The 20360-nt window shown below is 47.3% G+C and overlaps 2 protein-coding genes across 4 annotated transcripts in view; one reads left to right on the top strand and one right to left on the bottom strand.

The window, feature by feature from the left end:
- Positions 1 to 1188: 1188 nt before the first annotated feature.
- TRIM55 (tripartite motif containing 55) overlaps positions 1189 to 20360 on the bottom strand; it is a 41419-nt gene continuing 22247 nt past the window's right edge. For 2 of the 3 annotated variants that reach the window (XM_080578453.1, XM_080578454.1), the window contains one exon: positions 1189 to 3708. In XM_080578453.1, coding sequence (XP_080434579.1) covers positions 3589 to 3708 — 120 coding nt within the window. In that variant the 3' untranslated portion in view covers positions 1189 to 3588. Of the gene's footprint in view, positions 3709 to 6737; positions 18887 to 20360 lie in introns of those variants that run through there. The other variant, XM_080578455.1, reaches the window with a different exon arrangement.
- Positions 1199 to 2159, top strand: CRH (corticotropin releasing hormone; the record flags this gene model as incomplete). The annotated part of the gene is made up of 1 exon (XM_080578458.1): positions 1199 to 2159. The coding sequence occupies one exon, from the start codon at positions 1199 to 1201 to the stop codon at positions 1736 to 1738; it is 540 nt and encodes a 179-aa protein (XP_080434584.1). The 3' UTR covers positions 1739 to 2159.

Raw genomic sequence — 20360 nt, 5'->3', positions numbered from 1 at the left:
GATGGGTGCGAGGGAAAACCCAAGGGTTTTCTCGCTCTCCACCTCGGCGAGAGGGGACGATGGAGGGGAAGAAGGGCCAGAAGCCAGGCGGGGAGGAGGCCGGGGGGCCACCTGCTCTGCCCGCCCCCCGGCAGCCTCACGGCGGGCGCAGGGAAGCGCTGGCACCGCCGGCTTCCTCGGCAGCCCCGCGGAGCCCCCGGCCGGGATGAAAAGGACCGGGGAGGGGGTGGTGGTCGTAAGGGGCGGGGGGGGGGGGGTCGTCGAAGGCTGCCCGGGGTGGCAGCCCCGGTGCGGGTCGGATCGGGCCGGGTCCCTGCCCGCAGCTGGCCGGCGAGTGGAAAGTTTTCCCGGAGTGACCTCGCATAGTAGGCGCCCGCTAGGAAATCTCATTCAAGTATTTTTGTCAATGGGGTTGGGGGGGGGGGGGGGGGAGAGAAAAGGGGGGGGGGGCACCCCGCTCCCCGTCCCCCGGCCCGGCTGACGTCACCGCAGAGGCGATAAATATCTGTTGATATAATTGGCCGTGAGATTTGGGGTTGCGATAGCGAAACTCGGCCCATCGGCGCTCCGACGGGCCCCCATGATTTATTCAGCAGTGGATCGGGGCACGCAATCGGGCTGTCAGGAGAGCGTCAGCTTATTAGGCAAGTTCTGCGTGATTCCAGGAGAGGGTCTAAGCTATAAAAATCCCGCGCCCCGGCTCTGATTAGGACCAAATCTGATCCCAAGTTCGCCACGAACCGGCTTCCGAGGGAGAGAGAGCGAGAGGAAAGGGACGCCGGGCACCGCCGAGCCTCGCCGCCTCCTGCCCTGCCGCCGCCGCCCCGGGTAGGTGCGGAGCGGTGCGGAGCGGTGCGGAGCGGTGCGGAGCCGCTTGCGCTGCGCTGCGCGGGGGCTGGGGCGGGCGCAGCCCCGGCCGCGCATCCCCGGGGGCAGGCGGCGGGGATGCGCGGGGGAACCGGGCGCAATTTTGAGCCCCCCGCGCATCCTCCGCGCCCCGACGGCAGCGGTCGGGACGGGCCGGGGCTGAGCGAAGGAGGGCTGCGGGGCGCGGGGGGGCTCGGAGGGGCTCGGGGGGCTCGGAGGGGATCAGAGGGGCGCGCATCAGCACCGGGACAGCGGCCGCGCTGCGCGCCCCCCGCCGGCCGCGTAACCCCTCGCCCCGATTCCGTCCCCGCTGCAGGTCCGGGCGCCGACCATGAAGCTCCAGGTGCTGGTGTGCACGGGACTGCTGCTGCTGCTGGTCGCCCTCCTGCCCTGCCAGGAGTGCAGGGCGCTCAGCAAGAGCCCCGGAGCCGCCCACGGGGCTCTGCACCAGCCGGATTTCTTCCCGCAGCAGCAGCAGCAGCAGCAGCAGCAGCAAACTCTGCCCGTCCTGCTCCGCATGGGAGAAGAGTATTTCCTGCGCCTGGGCAACCTCAACAAGAGACCCGCCGGCTCTTTCTCCGCCTCTTCCAGCAGCAGCAGCAGCCACCCACAGCCCCAAGCCTCCGCCACCAACTTTTTCCGGGCGGCGGTGCAACAGCTGCAGCAGCTGCCCGAGCGCTCGCTGGGGGGGCCCGAGGAGGGCGAAGGCGAGGGGGAGGCCGTGGAGAGGGAGAAGCGGTCCGAGGAGCCCCCCATTTCTCTGGATCTGACTTTCCACCTCCTCCGAGAGGTCTTGGAGATGGCCCGAGCCGAGCAGTTGGCGCAGCAAGCCCACAGCAACAGGAAACTGATGGAGATCATCGGGAAGTGAAGCGGCCCCTCCCCGCCTTGCCAAAGAGATTCCGCGGTTAGCACAAGAATAATTCCACACTCCGATGTACCATAGTGCTGCTCTGATGTCATCTCTTTATTTTTATATAGCTTTAAACCTAGAAGGGTGTACTCCGAACAGCCTCTGTCCCTTGACTAGCATGCACGGCCGCGTACCAAGTGCAGAAACACGAGTGTCGTCCGTAACCTCCCCTACCTTTATTTATTTCTCCATTTCCCAGTATTTCTAGTGGCATCGCTGCGTAGGGATGTGTGAGCATTGGAAGAAATGTCGCCGAGAAGCCAGATAACTTTCCTGGCGGGGGCAGGGAGGTGGGAGGGGGAATCTCTGTAAGCTACTTTAAATCCACTTTTTCCTGTAAACATTTTCACAATAAAACATCTTTTCAGCGCTCGGTCAATTTTGTTGTGTAAGAGAATGTTTAATATTTATATTTTTAATAAAAGCTGCAAATAACCATGGCTGGCTAGACTTTCTTGCCTAGGCACCCCGGGGCGAGCCCCAAAACCGCCCCCGCCGTGCGGGGTGCGAGGGGAGCAGAGCGCAGCGTGGTCCCGCACGGGCTCCGCTTTAGCCCTAATTACGATTAATTGCAATTAGCACCCCCCCAGCAGCTGCAAACGGCCCCGGTCCCCGTGGCCCTGCCCGGACCTCACGGGGCATTTTGGGGGGGAAACGGCCACAAAGCGGGGCTGCAGTCCCAAAGAGGCAGGGAGCGGGGGTGGCCCCGCCAGGCTCCCCCGTGCCCCCCGGGGGCTGCTCAGCCCCGTCCCCGACGGTGCCCCCCCTGCGGGGCGCTGCGTGCCCGGGGCCTCGGGCTCGGCCCCTTCAGCCCCTGCCCGGAGCCCGGCGCCTGGTCCCCGCGGCGCTCGGTCCCCCCGGCGGCCGCCCGGCGTCCCTTAAGGGCTGCCGAGGGCTGGGTGACAAAAGGCACGGTGTCACCTTCAGCGCGGGTCTCCCGTGCGCCAGCCTGGTGTGGCCGCACGGCTCCTCTCCTGCCCTGCAGGCCGGCGTTCGCCCTTCCCGGGGCCTTCGGGTGACAAACCTGACGGCGCAGCTCTGCGCCGCCTCACCGCACCCGAGGCGCTCCCTAGCATCGGCCCCACGCGCTCAGGGCTGCCCCGCACGGGTGCCAGACGCGCACACGCCTTCCTCGTCCCTCCCCGCCCGAAATCTGTGCAGGTGAGCATCGCCCGCTGCGGCTCGGCAGGGAAAGCGAGCGCATGGGGAGAAGGAAGAAGCAGCGGCTTCCCTCACCCCTCCTGCGCTCAGCCTCTGCAGCACGGGATGTGCTGATGCATCTCGGGGACCGGGGACCACGGGTGGTGCCCAAATGTAACCCAAACGTGACTTTGGGGCGCCAAGGGGGTGGCGGTGGCACCGAGGTCACCCCGCAGGCTGGACACGGGAGGGCACCGAGGGGAAATGCTGCGCTGGCACAGGGTGCTCCTGGTGAATATCACAGCAGCGTTTTAGCTAACATCAGTGAAGCAGTTACACCTACACGGGGACGTGCCAAAAAGTGAGTGAATAACAAAACAGTAGCAGTGCTCATCCTGCAGCTGTAGCGATGCTGCTTTTCCCTTGGAAACCAGAAACTGGAAAACACTCTGATACACTGAAGTACAGCAATTTGTCCCCATGCTCCCACCCCTGTCGCGACTCCGTCGTCTCAAGGGCCGGGCACGACGTGGAGGTCAGCTGAGTTCCCGGGAACGAAACCTGCTCGGATGTCCCTTTCCAGGCCAGCTTCTTTGTCGATTCCAGCCAGGCTGCCTGCGCTTGCGGTCCTTCCGAGGAGCACACCAGAAGCCAGCCGGAGTGAGTCATCATTCATTCAGTGAGTTCAACCAGGAGAAGGAGAAGACATGACGAGCCGGCTCGCCACCCCTCTCATTGCTCACGGGAGTTTCCTCCGCTCGTCCTTGAGGGGACGGTTCAGAGCCGGTCTGTAAAGGAAGGAGAGGTTGGCAAATGGAAGAGGAAAAGATGGGCTGCATTAAAATACGTCCGATCTCACAACAGGCAGAAAAAACAGAGTGAGGTGGGAAAGGGGGTAAGGCAGGGAGCATGGAAATTTGGGGAGGCCAGCCAGACTTCTAACGCCAGAGAAGGCAGAGGGACTTTTGCCACAGACAGCGGTAGAGGAAGGATTGCGCTGTGTGAGCGTCGCGCTCGTGCAAAGGGCTGAGCCCTGGTTTGGACCTCTGGAATATTATCGCAACGAAGGTGATAACTGCCTGCTTAGAAGGGATCCTGAGCCAGCTTGGCTTGTGTAGCTGGGTCTCCAGATTGATGTGGACCTAAGCCAAAAGTTATTGTCAGTGCTCTGCCACTCAAAGTGATCCTTGTTCTGCTGTCATGAAATCTGCCTTGGATGTGCTTTATTTTATTTTTTTTTCTTTTAAGTCTTTTAATAACAATTTCACTTCAATTTCAGTCAGACCAAGAACAGAAAATAAATAAGAGAGAAATATAAGCTTCTGATTCTACTCCCCAGTGTAGAATAAAGAAAGCCCTGGGGAAAAATTTGCCTTTTATTTGCACAGCTATCCTACACTTGCAGTAAAAAAAAAAAAATCTGGACTGCATGTGCTGTACCTGCTAATAATTGTTGTTATATTTTAAAATTAGATGGACATTTAACAGGCCAGTATAACATACTGAAATATTTTTACTAGTTCCAGCGTTTTCAGATTCCTCTGGCAGAGAACGAACACCAGCTTTGTGAGGGTAACCTGATTTGGTAGCTAAGGGATGCCTTCTGTCTTCATCGTTGTAACCACAATTTAACAAGAAATATAGAGGATTTTTTTTTCTCTATATTCCTATATATGTACATATATTATTGCACATTCTTAATATTCAAATAGTTGTATGAGCTTCGGGCCAATGCTGCCAGCCTTCTCTATGCAGGATTTCACCTTACTCTGGGAAGTTCAGCATGATCTCAGGAGAACCGTTTGGTGTCGAGATATTACTCAGGAGAGGCAAAATGCCTGAGTAGTGCTCTCTGAATTTTAACACACTTCAGTCTTCTATACTACTCCCCTAAAACAGAAAGTTACCAAAGCAGTGATGCTAACATACATATCCAGGAACGAACAAGGAAGCAGGGATGCTTATGAGGAACGGAAGCACGGGATGATGGTTTTCCTTAGCATTTTTGTAAGTACTCAGTGTTAAAGTGTACCATAGGAATTAGTGAGAAGTGGTGGCGTGTTACGTATAGATTGGCTACTGGGCTTCATTCCAGTTACTACCTGTTTGAGCGTCGTGACACCAACAGACGAGACAGAATGGAGGTATGGAAAAGTAGCTCCCTATTTCTTTACTTGTATCTGATTAGATTTCATAGCTCCTTTTTTAGACCTAGATCCTCAGGTGCTCTGGACTGGAATAGCCTTATTTTTTACAGTGAAATACTATCTGAGAATCTGATTTAATGCTGGTAATACGCACTGATCTTTGACTTAGACTCATATTTGCCAAGCAAGGCACCTCTGCTACTCACTGCAAAATACAGGGCTCAGAAAGGATTTTTACGGACAGGTATCCTTCAAAAGAACATTATTTTTCCATGCTAACTTTTCAATGCGCCCTAATGGAAATACAAGTGGGGTGAAAAATCTGGGAGGAACAGCTGCCTATTTGAACACAAAATTCCTTTTTCAGCAGCGCTGGTGAGAAGGGTTGTTTCCCAGGCTTATGCGAAAGTATTGCAAAGAATCGGGCCCATGAGGCCAGATCCTCAGCTGGAAAAGCACGTAGCTGATTGAGTCCCGATTATGGAGATGTGACTCTCAGACCTGGAAAGTGCTGAATGCAAACCTTTCAGCTGAAATGTTCCAACCCAGATTACAAAAGTCAGGTATCAGCAGTAAATACATGGCTAGACTTTCAGAGTCATAAGGGGTTGTGTGCTCTCCAGATCTCAGTAAATGCGGGAGCGTAGGTGGGTTATTAGTCCTCCGTGGTGTTGAAAATTTTGCCTTTTATTTTTGGAAGGACACCTGGAGTAGCTAAAAGTAGTTTTGAAATTGGTTGTGCAATTTTGCGCACCAAGCCCTCAGCAGCGTGTGTGACCAGGCATGGGGCTGACCCCTGTCACTCCCCCTCAGCCTGCAGAGGAATAGGACTGGTGAGAGGTTTAGGACATCATTTCCTGCAATTTCATATTTTTTTTTTTACTTAAAACCACAATTGTACCTTGCCATTTTTCTTCTTGTGCAATATGGGCTTTCTATACCACTTCCACTTGCTATTCCAATAAGCCATTAGCCAGAAATACGTATTAAACTAAGCTCAGCTTTGAAGCAAAGAACGATCTATGGGCTTAAAGTTAAGCAGCTTTTTTCATAGACTTTGGATGTAGCACATTAGAAGAAATAAAGCCTTGGTCGGGAAAGGTGACTGCATTCCCTTGTTAACCAGCATTGCTGGTGCTGCATTTCAAACAAAACAATCTTTGTCTACATCACTGACAAAACCGTGTTTCATAACGTGTTAACTCCTTCATACGCTGCTGAGATGGCATCTTCCTGTGTCAGCAAAACAGCGCCGGAGCTCCGGCACGTTCCCACTGGGCTTGGCTGGGTGAAGCATTCTCTCCCTGCACCTCGCTGGACTCAGCAGGCTGCCAGGCTGCAATACCTCGATGCGCCTTTCCAAGAGCAATAACCCACCATCACGCCCAGCCGGGAGTGAAGCAAGTGCAGAACTGACAACGGGGCTATTCCTTGGCTTTTAGGCTTGTGTTTTCACACCTGTGACACTTTAGTATTTGTGCTCTGAGTCACGCAGTCACTGAGGTATGCTATCCTCATGTGAGGCAAGAAACCATCACAGGGTGCCAGGAGAGACTCTTTCCACGTTACTAAATCCATTTTCCCCTTCCAGTGGCAGCTCACACAACATGGAGTAATACAGTGTGTTGGATTTTTTTTTTCCCAAAGATTTTACAAATCTTTTACAAAGATTTCATCTTTGTAAATATTATTTATTTATTTTTAAACTAGGAGGTGATTCTGCAAGGCAGAAAGCAGAAGCATGTCCCCTCAGCATCAACAGGGTTTGGGCATCCGATCTTCCCATGAGTTCTTGCATCTCATCCCAGATCAGCTCCCTTCCCCTGTTCCTGCAGTCGCTCTCCACTGCCAGGGAAGAGCTTTCTGCTGAGCGTGGCTCAGCCCTTGCCACATGCCTTTCAGAGGTTTCAGATTCAACACTTCAACGTGTTTGTCCATTGCTGTTAGGTAACTGCTGTTAAGCTGCTACCTGAGCTTTATCTTAGTCTTGGAGATCTCATGGGTAGGGCTTGTTTTTCACTTTACCTAGAATAACAAGTCCCAGCCCTCTATTTGGGTCCCTAACAGCAATAAAGAATAACTGAAGTGTTTACCTCAGATTACATTAATCACATTAGGCCAATGCTGAGAGAGTGCTGAATACTTACACTTTGATTTATATTTTCCCTTGTGGTGTCGAGTGACATCAGATGATGCTTTTAATAAGCACCAGGAATTTTCACCAGGCCAGCTCATGAAGCGGGGAGGGAAGCACACCCTGCATGACTGATGGTTGGATTTGTTTTCCGCCTAAGCGAAGTCCAGGCTGGAGTTTACATGCCAGCTCTGTGGAGGTGCTGAGCAACCACAACTCCCACTGAAAAATCCATTTAGCACCCCTCAGCAGCTGGCACGCTGGAATTTGCGTGGATAAACAGTATAAGGATCTCGGGGTTTAGCAGATGAGTCGTAGGTGTTCAGCACTTTCAGCATTTGCTTCCTTAAGCACAAGCACTAGTTAAATCCGCATAGGGTTCGAGCAAAGGGTGTGGAGGGAGGAGAAGAGTGAGTAGACTGACTTTATCACAGCCTTTTTATTGATTAGGGCCCAGCAGTTATCCTATTTATGGTGTGGGAAAAACAGGCAGTCCGGGCCTTGTAGGTATTTGAAACATAATGAAGTCCACCCGCTGTTTTCTGCTGTGCCACTGCTAATCTCCATAGCCTTTAGGTACAAAGACTGGGACCCATATTACCAAGCTTTAGTCATCCAGAAGTGAGATATCTGGTCAGGCAAACTGTATTCGTTCTCTCTAGTGGGAGTGATGAGAGAAAGGCACCACCAGAGGGTGATTTGTCCCCTCCTAAAAGAAGTGTCTGTAGCGTGGGTTGCCTTCTGAAGGCGCCCGGTTCTCCCTGCTGACTCCAGAGTCACTCTTGGTGACCAGGTTACACTAGGTCTGCCTTTCAAATAATTACACAAGAAAGATTCCACCCAAACACCTCAGAATATCAGAAAACTGATAGAAACGACGAACTTTGATGGCACCATTTCTTTCTACAAGATCAGTGCCTCTTAAATTTATGAAGTAGGGATGAAAGGTGCAGGGTCTTTGTAGTCTTCTTCAGTTTGAATTTTGTTTTGACAATTTCTTTTTTACTTATTTTTGATGATTTCTGATAAGGCAGGATCTGGAGAAACCAATTTTATAATGGACCTCTCAGAGGTTGTGTCACATCAGCTTGCAAGGAGATGTGAGAGCAATGATAGCTGGAATAGTTGTTTCCTCCAGTGCTGCAGATCACCCAGCAGTACCTTTTATCTGGCTTGAACATGACTAAATGATCAGAATTTTGTCTAATCAGTCCAAAAAACTAAAAAATGGTTACTGGCTTTATTATGCCGGTCACAGGAGAATAGATTATGCCTTTGCCAGCAAAGCAAACATTACACACCTTTTCAAAAATTCTTACATTTTTTGAACAAATATGGTCCTTCATAGTGATTTTGAAGTCGAAGACTACTACTAGTCGAAGACTTTGTGCCACCTGAGTATGATATTTCTGACTTAGTGTTGAATTCTCCAAAACTGTATTTGCCATCTTGTGGAACCCTGGTCTTGGTTTTGATGTTCCCAATGAGAAAGGTCTACATTTACACTGAAATTCATGAGGAGAGAATGGATGTGGCTTATTATAATCCAATATGCCCTAGGAAGGGGGTTTATTTCTTAGAACCACGTACATGGCCACACTAGTTGGTTACAAAGAGCCCTCTCACACAGCTATATCAAAGTTTGCTGGAGCAACAGCACAAACCGAAGAAGGTTCTGCCCTTTGGCTCCCATCCACCTCCTCCTGCTTTCCCTCCATGTCTCACTGTCCATTTGCATTGCTGCAGCTGTTTGCAGGGCAGCGCTAAGAATGGGAATGCCACTGGAATGACATCAATTTGTTGTTGTTGTTGTTTTTGAGTTGAAGAGTGATATTTTTAACCTGGACCATTTGAATGATTTGATTCCAACACAGCCCAACAAGCAGCTGCATCAGCACATCTGCCATGCCAGTGGTGGCATCTAGGCAGGAATAAGAGGCAGGGTCATTTGGCAAAAATCTCCTGTACTCCTAAACTACCTTTGATGCCAAAAAAGTAAAAAAGAAAAAAAAAAAAAAAAAAGGATCTACACCCTTAGAGGTATATGAGCTACGCAATGCCTTCACTGACTCCTTTTGATAAGCACAATCACAAGAGTGAATTTGTAAGAAAATATGGCTCTTGGAGGGAGAAGCAGTGAAAATACAAACTTCTTAATTCTACGGTTTCTCTAGCCTCAGAAAAGGAGTGAGAAATTAAAGTTAATTCCCATATTTTTTTCTAGCTTGTTTAGAAACAACCCCCAGTGTTGACAAGAAGGGGCATGATTAAAAAATGCTAGCTGGTCACAAAGCCATCACAGAATCTGTAGGCTATGTTTGTCTGCCTCAAATGTCAAGTGTTACACTTCTGGCACTCAACACTTCCAGGCAGCGGAAACAAAGGGAGCACAACAGGTTATTTTTAAATGGTTTAAACTTTAGTTCAAGCATTTTGTTTTCATATTTTTAATGCAGTCTAGCTCCTTCAGCAAAACACCTGGCAGCTGTCACATATATCACAACAATACTCTTTCAAGCTAAGAGGCTGCTTATTTTGCATGGATCTTTTCTTTTTATTAGTAGGAACCAACAGAATATTCTCTAAATAATTGCTACGATTACCTGCTACAAGAACACATATGGTGGCAGTCTAAATAATATGCAAAGACATATTGCATATTATCAATGGAGACAAACTCCATCAATCACAATACTAGCTATGTCACTTTCTTAATAGTGGTTGACAATGAATTTTAAAAGTATATTGGGAGCAAATGCTTTACTTCAATAGATTTTCCTTATATTACAATTATCAGGATGTGGCTAATGTCTATTGCAATGTCTCTTGCATAATGACCTGGTGATTTGATGTCTTTAAAGACAACAAATGTAGTTCAGAGGACAACAGCCCACATAGCTTATTTTGGTGTAGGGTTTGCACATCTCCCATAGGATACCAAGGTCCAGGCACTTGAGAGAGTAGTGAAAACAGTTTTAGAGAACGGTGTGAGAGGGTGGCTTTCTTCTAGCTGGCAGTTGGGAAAAATGAATTCCCTTCTCTCTGTAACCAATCTTTTTCACGACTCGAACAACAAAAAAAGCCAGAAATAAGACACATTTTCAATATTTCACTCATTGCTGCACCGTACTGGAATTACTTTTTCTTGAGACTAATTAACTACTGATCTGCATAAAAAGTAGTGTCACTACTGACCAGGAAAATGAAGAAAACCCAAGAGGGGAGCCTTACAGACATGAATGTTAAGGCTCAGTCTTTCCTGAATTTATCCACACATCATTCTTTGTTGCTCTGATGGAGAAGTTTTTGAGGACCTCCTGATCAATGAGTCATCTATTCTAAACATATCAATGAGCCATCTATTCTAAACACATAATTTCTGCTGTGTTTCCAGTCCTGCTGGACAACTGTCTAGCAAAGGAAGAATCATCTTGAGAGGCTGCAGGAATAAGTGGCAAGCACTGGCCACCAGTGCCAGAAAGCTACTCATGGCTACCAGCTCTCCCCTCTTCCTCCTACTTCTGCTTCATCAGATAAGCAGATATTACTTCACACCAACAAATTAATCATGAAGTAAAGACCTTCCAAGAATGTCTCTGTGGTACTAACCCATCTAAGCCATGTTAGAGAAACTTTGCTATTAACTTTCAGGGAAAAGGAGCAGATCTAGTAATGGTTTAACGTCATGTTTGTCTCTCTCGTATATTCTTTCCTTTGAGTAATGTGGATTGTTGTAAATTAAAGCTTTTTCTTCCTCTGCAAATGGCATTTTTGTAGAGCCAATGAATGAGACACAGTGCCAGTTCAGACTGACTCACACCAGAGCTCCATTCACTGGATCAGATAACAGAGCCAGCATAGCGGCGAGGTGTGTAGACACATAGCATGCTTTGGAGGTTGGAGCACTGCTTATTCTCACATCACGAGTGGCTGACTTCGTCGGGTTGGTGTGAGTGAGTGTGGGGTGAGCTGTCCACAGCTCACATTCTCTGAGAGACAAAATTACACTAATGGAGATGCAGGAAGAAAAGCTGCAACGTCAGCTCAAGCAACTGGTTGCCATTCCATAAAGTCACCGTGTAGCAGAAACAGAAAGTCTTTGCCACAGTTAAAACACGTCTCCTTCCTCGCCTGTTGCTTCTGCCCCTTTTCTTCTGTGTGCTTGTTTTTCCGTGTGTTCGGTTGCCCAGACCTTCTCCTTAATTCAACCACAGCAATTGAACCTGGTAGCCAGGAAATGTCTCTACTCCACTAATAATGCATTGCTCCGCTAGCAGCACTGTGACTGCCTGGGCAGATGTCTGTGGCATCACGTCTCACATCACAGTCTGTGCTCACCCATTATTAGCAATGCTGGCCTGCTTGCACACTGCTTGGCCAACTTGTGTGCGAGGTATTAAATCAAGCTTCCTTCTGCCCATCTCGCACTGCTCCCAGGTGAAGTCTGAGGAAGCTGTGATAAATACTGCTCTTAAAGCCTCGGATTCAGTCACGGTTATTGACCTGGTTATTATTGGTGTAGAGTACAGACCACAGGCAGCTGTCATCAAGCTTGGAACTTACCTGCACCTGGGTGGACACAAATTCCACTAAAAAAATCTATTTATTTTATAAAATGAAATTATAAAATTGCACATAAATATAAAGATGAATGCATTTGAAAAAGTAAATCTGCTGCCAGTCATTGAAAAGCTCACCCTTACTGAGGGAGGAAACAACAGCCACCTTTCCTCAGTAAGGCATTTTGTAATAGAGCAAATCAAGCAGCAAGTGTGTTTCATCATGAAAAATAGCCACTTCTGTGAGCAGAAGTGCTGAGCCAGGAGTGCTCTAAGAGACCAGGTCTGTTTATCAATCACCACCTCTGGCGGTGGAGATAGGCTCAGGCAGATTTTATAGGGTGCTCTCTAAATGAAAGAGAACAATAGGAAATTCAGATCACATGTTCTCCAGCACTGTGAGATCCTCATTCTCTGTTCAGTGAAAGGAGAAGTAGGCGTGACATCTATGTGGGACATCTAAAGCCTCGTTTGGATATCATGGCACCAATCTATCTCCATTGGACAGAAATCCGGGATAACAGGCTGTCTGAATTAGTCACTAGTCTCTTACTTAATGACCTGAAGATTATTCTAAAGATGCCAGGAATAAAAACCACCTGAGAAGGGATCTAAGACTGAATGAGTGCTGTGTTTGATATGGCCCTCTCCTTCTCTTTCTTTTTGGATGTACACCAGCCATCCACCCTGCCTCTCCATGTCACAGCTGGGTGGGTGGGTGCTGCAGGGACCCGTGCTCCAGCCCCTCGCCTGTTCTGCAGCCAGCAAAGCCTAGAAGTGGCAGGATGCAGTATTCAAACACAAGGGCCCAGCTCTAGTTAACTTCTAATTACTGCCAGTAGGACTTTCACTGTAGCTAGTCAGATAGGCTGGTGTTTAAATATTGATCCAGCTGGGAGGGTTCAGAGACAACAGGCACTGCTTTACGTGGCTGAGTTCACAGCTACACCGAAAGCCTGAACTGTCTCCAGGTAGCGGGATGACGACCGACCAAATATTTTACAAACAGGCGGCTTGTGTTGTTGTGACACAAATCGACCACAACATGATGTAAACCAGCAACTGCTCATCCATGATTAAGAAATACTTTTTGTTTACACTCCATTTTCCTTTCAGAATGCCTTAACAGCGAACAGAGTGAGCAATGCCTTGAGGAAGAGGCTTAGTGGAGGTTGAATTCGGTATTTAAATGAGCTAGTTGCTGAAAGACAGCATCTAGGTGAGCCTGGCTTTGTATTAACTTAAACAGCAGAAATAATTTTGCCCATGCTGTCATTGTTGAGTCCTATTGCTAGTAATGGACTGAAAAATGAAATATACATAAATCAGATGGTACCTATGACTCACCAGACAAATCGCAGACCAGACTATTCAAGGTAAAACTTCAGGTGAAATATTTGCCACTCATATTAATTATGAGAAACTGTTGTCTGAAAGCTGGCCCTAATACATTGCCCTTACGACTCATCACTGAATCACTCAGATAATTCTCAGAAGCAAGGGAAAGTGAGGTGTTAAAAGAGGAGCAATCAAGACTTTCCTGATTTTCTCTGCATGTGTTCACTAAATTAAGGAAAAAAACATCTCACCTTAAGCACAAAGTCAAGATGCAAAATGGAAATTTACAAGCAGAATTTGCTACCAACTAAATACCAGCCTGACTGGCCTCAGACCTGAACATTACGCCCGAGTCCCAGCTCGGTTAGCCAGCTGATGAAGAAGCACAAGCAGAATTTTGAAAATGTTAACTGAGGGTTTTGCATCTAAGGTCTGCCCTATATTTTAGCTACAGGTTGAACACTTTTTTTTTTTTTTTCACACGGTGAAATTTAAGAGACGTTTAGGAAGAAGCTTCAAAGAGAATTCAGCTAGGGCTTGCAGGCTAACTGGTTCAGGGGTCTTCTGCAAAAGGCTCAGCTTTACTGACAGTAGATGACCCATTTTTCATTCAGTCAAATTGGGCAGATTTTTTAAGTGTACGAGCATGAACCCATCCAGTCTTCTACCTAAGATACAGTCCAAGTATATCCAGAGGTAGATGTTAAACATCTAGTAGCATTTTGCTCTCTGAACTCCCAGGCCTTCCACTAACACCAAGTACAGTTGTTGAAGGGAGCAGAGAGCTTTTGGAGCAGCAGCTGGCTTCCTGGGGAGCACTGCCTGGGCTACCTCTGCTGCTGATACTCACTTCTGGTCCTGCTCTGGGGACAAGCTGTGGGGAGGCTGTGCTGGGTGGGCCAGAGGGGAGAGGGAGATGCCTTGCTTAGCATCACTCCCCCAAAATCCAGCCTCGTGAGGCTGTCTTCTCTCAAGCAAGCCATCCCCTCTGTGGGAGCTGTTGGCTTTAGGAGGGTGACATAGCTTGCTTACCTGAGCAGACTGGCAAGACTGAGTTTCCGTTTCACAGAAGAGAAAGGAAATGGTTATTTGCACAGCCAGGCAGTCATTCCAGAGCAGCACTGCTCTAAAATGTAGACCCACACCTCTTAAAGAGCGATGGAGGAGCAGAGGCACATGAGCAATGAACACAGCCTGATCTTAGGCTTATTTTCATTTTAAATTGTCTTATTTCGTCCACGTTGCCTGCATATTGACATGACAACCAATTGGCTAAAGCTTAGCTAAATACTGACCCCACTGGCATGTGATTTAAAGCTGTCTTGTGGAAAAAAGTATGAAGGATCACCAGCTGAAACTGAAGCGTTCAGCAGCAGGGCAAAGACAGCTACGGTACGTGAATACAGAGAGGTCCGTCCCTATGGTAATTTTGGCAGATGGCATAAGGTTGCAAGCAAGTAATAGAAAATTTTAAAACTAATGAAACAAGATTAACATAGGCCACTCTATTAGTATTTCTCCTCCCAAACAGCTCAGTCCTGATTATATTTTATATCCTCATGGAATTAAAGCACTGTACTTACTGGCAGCAAAGGGAAATTAGATCAGAATATTGTTTGTGTATGATTAACTTGCATTTCCTTTCAAACTGTGTGTGTGTGCCTGAGTCCTCCGGAACCACAGACAGACACTTCTCGATGGGAGATCTGAGCAACAGCCTATGGGGTCCAGCACTTTCTTTGGGTGAAATAAACTGGATAACCAGAGACCTAGGTGAATACAAGGCTTTCATAAACTCTCACAAATGTACATGATGTCACTGCGTGAGAGATGTTGCCTACAAAATTTGGAGTAGGAAAAAATGAACAAACTCTTCCTTATTTATGTATCCACTGCCTTCTATTTAATCAGACTTAAGTAATTTGAGCAGATATAAAGTCTTGTGGGATCTGCTCTCTGCCAGTGACAACACAAGAAGGTTTTGCTATACAATATCCATCCCTACTGATTCTGGAATTCCTCTATTACAAGCTGAGGGACAGAGTGGTTCCAAATGTGAAGGCAATTTTAAGGATTACACATGCCTGGAAAGTTCTCCTACTGTTCTTGATGTGCACGGCTTTCTACAGCTGTCAGAGGGCTGCACAAGTGAACTAAAGGGCAGAACTGAGGGCTAGCTTTTCAAGTTTGGTTGCCTGAAGCTGGGCCGCAAGATGGGCTTGACAGCTGGGAGTATTGAGCATTTGCATTTGTAGAAGAGACAGATATTCAGCAGTCCTAAAAAACTGTCTTACTGCTAAGAGTGACTCAATGTATAACTGGAAGGCAGATTTACATGAGACTGAAGGTCCATATCTCCTCCAGGTGCCCCAGTCCAAGGGTTGGATGTCATGAGCATTTATAAAGCATACACACTGTTCTTCATGTGTCTAAAGCTTCAAAACTATATGCCATTAGAAGCATCCTCCAAGTATAATGAGCACAAGGACACATGCCTGAGTCCTGAAATGCCAAGCAGTTGAATGAGTTTCTTAAATCTAACGCACAAAACATGCACTTTTCTTCCTATCCCACTTAGCCTGTCTTCTGAGACCGAACACATGAAGACAGTTTCAGACTGGGTAGAGGCTTGCTTCACCTCCCTCTGTAACTTGTCACACACACCATCGCTAAGCTTTCTTGTTTTTGCTTTGGACTCCGAGATCTGTTTCTCCTGTGCGCTGGGATGGGCTGCTTGTTAATGCCGGTGCCATCCTCCACTAACACAGGGCTCCCCGCCGGGGCGAGGCAGCGCACGGATCTATTCCTGTTCCCGGTGTTCCTGTCATTCACCCCTGGCTGTCAGCCGCAGAGGCTCGGATTCACTGTGCAACATCTCCCTAACTTCAGATGCTGAGCAGAGGCAGCTGGGGTAAGAGCGATGTCACCTCAAACTCAGCAGGTGGATGTGAAGAGGGTGCCAAGAGCGCAGCAGCCACTGTTAGAGAGATGCCCCTCTCCCTCCATCAGCTGCAGAAGCCGCTGGCGGTGACTATGCCCCTAAATTCCTCGCTCCCTGGAGTGGGATGTGTCTGTAGTGCGGAGGTCCCTTTGTGTGAATCACCTCATGCTGCCCCTTCTTAGACCAAGCAGGCTGTAAACCCGTGGGCTGCACCTCCTGCTGCCCGTCCTGACTGATCCGCCCTTCTGTGTGCCGGAGGGAATGTCGCCGATACCATGGCTCACAGCGAAGTGAAGTGACCCTTCAGTAAAGTAATTGGGGGTATTAATAGGGAGAACTGACTTCTTGCTGCTCAAACAAAAGGAAATCCCTATCGGTGCATTCTACTGAAATAGCCTGAAAATAAATCGTACGCTGCTTTTATGACAGTTGTGCAGCTTTATATTATTATTATTATTATCATCATCATTATTCTGAATTATTATTACCGTTTTTATTTCCAGTAGTTTTGTTATTTGGCTTTCAAACAAAAAGAGAAAAGGGCAGTGACCTGATATTTCACATGACAGATAAAGACACATAAAGTGTCTAAACAGCCACCTCACTACACATGGGGAAGCAAATCATTTTTATGCAAATAGAGTCTGCGACCGAAATGTCTTTCTTCCTCACCTCCCTTCTATTTCATGATTAAATAAATCATAAAGCTGTCACTAGAGACCACACAAAAAGAGGTCTCAAATGGTTGAAATGAGAGCCTTCTGCATTGGTCTATTTTTAATTTCAAAAGGTATTTTGAATTAAAAAAGAAAGAGAGGGGAAAAAAGACTGTGATGCTATTCGCATGCCTGATTTCCCAGGAGTACAAGCAAGCTCTATGTCCTCTTGTAATAACATAACAAATTTTCAAAACCAAACACAAATGAATGAAAATTAAACGGTGCTCCGTAAATTTAATTGAGATTCACAGTGTCCGATGCTTTTCAAATTCAAATTACCACCAGACAGCGCAGCCTTTTGCATAACTTATGCAGATAAAGCATAGATGATAGCTTCTTTTTCTCTATTTTTTTTATTTTTTATTTTTTTAAGGAGAGATAGACTTCAGTCCTAGTGGTGGAATTTTTGCACGTAAAAGCTGAATAGTAATTTACCATTTTTCACAGAAGCACCATATCGTGTTGTACAGTGCTTAGAGTGCAGTACATAAAATGAGCAGGGAAAAACAAGCGTTTTTGTATTGAATAATAGACCAAAACGTTTTTTTTTCCTGTCATTAGAGTGAACGCTCAAAGGTAACTACTGTTGCTTTCTGTCAGAGGTCTTTGGTCTTTGGTAAATAAGATTAAATGCTCCAGTGATAACATAATTCTCTGCAGATCAGCCATATCACTTTGGAAATTGAATATAAATATACAGCTTACCTACAGAGGGTGTGAATTTGGAGCTGGAGGAACTAAATCATGGACCTTGTCTACAAAAAAGGAGCTACTCCAGAATAGAAGTTAAGGAACAGTTAAGGTCTAACCTACAGTTGTTCTGTTGTTTTCAGGACAACTTCACTGTGTAGTGAAGCTCCTAGTCCTTGATCTTGTAGATATTTCAGCTCTAATTAGTGTGATGTAAGGAAAAAAGCCTTTGCCTACAGAAAACCGTGTACTAATCATGCTTTTTGCTGTGCCTCAGTATAGACTGGACCTTCTCAGTTTGGATCTACTTGAGGGCAAAAAAGGGGAAGAAAAGAAGAAAAAGAGTATTCACAGCCTGCACTGGGATCCATGTTTTGGAAGCAGCCCCTCAATTTAGGACATGCCCACTAAAAACCGGGGGATGCAAAATCCAGCCCTAGCTTGCTCAGCCTTATTGCTACGAAAAGCCCCTTTTCAAGACAATTTTTTTAAGCGCAGATGCTTAAAAGCACACGCACAGCCTTGGGTGGTATCTGTGCAATGGCAGTCCCATCTAGTGTGTCTGGTGAGATTTAGCAGTGCTGTCATCTTCCACCCCGTGTCACCGCAGGCTTGGGGCACCTCCTTCCTTCTAGTGAGCCCTGCTGTGGGCACCACTATGCTCATTTTTGGTGCTTTTTCTAGGGGAGGGAGCTGCTATGTTGTTGTGATTCACTGACGGATAAGCAGTGCTCTCGAGCCCACAGCTATGTCTCTGCATCCTTTAGGGGCAGTTATCGGGAGTGTTTGTAACCAAACAACCCTGGATGCTTCGAGAGGGTTGGGCTCATCCCGCACAGCGTGGGGATGTGTTTCAGGGCCACGTTGGATGGCTTGGGCTCTTCTCCTCGGAGGGGACAGGCTGCCTCCCGGTGTAGGGTTATTCGGTGGAATTTTCTTCCTGATGTTTACCCCTCTGATGAAAACCATCACCCTCCAGATTTTACTCCCTGATTTGTTGGATTTAACAAGCTCAGCTCGTCACACCTCCCGTCAAACCTCAGGGTCTCCATCCTGCTGGTCAACTGAACAGCAACTGAAATAAAAGCCCATGGACCTGAGGAAGTAAATTTCCCTGTCCATTTTGAACCACGGGGATGCAATGTTTAACCATGCAGGAGTAAGCTGAAGGGTGGAGTTCTGAAGGTGAGAGGAAGAAATGCTTTAGGCAGCTTGACTTGTGAACCAGCATGATGTTTTTGGATGGGGGGGAGGGGGGAAAAAGGGAAAACTTCCTTTAAGACCATATAGGAACATCACCAGAGACACTATTTGAACTGTTAGTTAACGGTAAAATGAAATATTTCCTACCCATGAAAGAACAAATGTATTGAATCAGATTCCAAAGATGATGTAGTATGATAAGAAATGCCAAAAGTGATATGCAGAATGCTAACTCCTGTGAGAAAATAAGAAGAATGCTTCACCAGCATTGTCATAACACGAACTCGTCGTTACCACTAAGCTCGGAGAAAAAGCTCTGTTTCCACAACACTTTTCCATGACATTCTTTAAATGGAGCAAGGGAGTAAAAACAGCGGTGTAGGGAACATCAGCCAGGATTTTTGAAAAATCAACCTGCTTGCCATTTGAGAGTGGGTTGTGTCAAAGTCACATGCAGGAAGGAAACAAAGCTGAAGTTCACATACTGAAAAATGACCAGTGGCACGCGACAGAGGCCATTTTGCTCACGATGCAGACTCATTTCAGCTCAGATCCACAGCTCTGATGTGGCATCATTCCTCCACCCTGCCTAGCTTGGTCACTCCAGTTTTCCTGTTCTTCAGCACACTCTGCACCCTTCAGCTCCCCGTGCTTTCCCATTCCTCCCCTTGCCTCCAGCCCAGGGGCAATCCCATCCCCAGCTCTTTCTTCCCCCTATCCCCAGAACCACGCGCTACTCTTCTCAACTGCTCCTCCCAAAATGTCAGTGTCACTCCTGATCCTAGAAAATATCAAGACACAGCACCCACAGATCCACACAACCCCAGGCACTGGCATCTTTCCCACTCGCTTGTTTTCACTCCCCGTACCCGGCCATGAAGAGAGCTGGGTACCACAAAGCAGCTACGATGTGACTGGAAACCACGTTTCAGAAGTTTGGCCACACCAAACATTAGTTTTGCTCCTCTACTTGTTGCTGGTAAATTGGGACCCAAGGAAGCAGACCAGAATCAGGCAAACCCAGTAAGGATTTTACCTGCCTATGGGCTTGGGTGCCCATTCATTAGTGGAACTGATATAAAGAAACAGCAGCAACAGATTTCATTGTGAATTTACCTGCTTTTCCCAGCTCATTCAGAATATACTTGGAATATACTTAAGAAGACAATAAGGTCATAGAGGATTTGATAATTTTAAAATATATATATATATTTATTCCATATTCATATCAAACCCTGACTTGAAAAATAACTGCTGGAATTTGTGGGTCAAATTTTTCTCTTGTTATGACTGAAGTCACTGAGAATCCTCCCGCCAAATTCAAGTGTCACTGCATAAAGCCTTCAGCCGACAGTTAAATGCCCTTTTTATCACATCTGTATGAAGCCCTTCTTCTAGTTTTTTGCCCACCACATGACGATTTATTATCGAAGAGCTGCTCATGTATGCTGAATGGTCAACTTTAACTTTTGAGGAAACAGCACTGAAATATTTACTACCCACTTGTGCTTTTCCACATGCAGACACATACTCTCCTCCCGTCACATATGTACAGGTAATATCTTTTTAAGTCAGACAGCTTGAGCCTGACTTCTGCAAATCAGGACAGTCTGATTTGGAGTGCTGCTAATGGGCTGGTTGTCACCCACTAGAGCAGGAGCAGGTGTGATGTGCAAATACTTCACACACAGCCCCCTCAGCTCTGTTTC

The sequence above is a fragment of the Anser brachyrhynchus genome (assembly GCF_964034855.1).
Source record: "Anser brachyrhynchus genome assembly, chromosome: 2".
Classification (NCBI taxonomy): domain Eukaryota; kingdom Metazoa; phylum Chordata; class Aves; order Anseriformes; family Anatidae; genus Anser; species Anser brachyrhynchus.
This window is presented reverse-complemented; position numbering and strand designations above follow the sequence as displayed.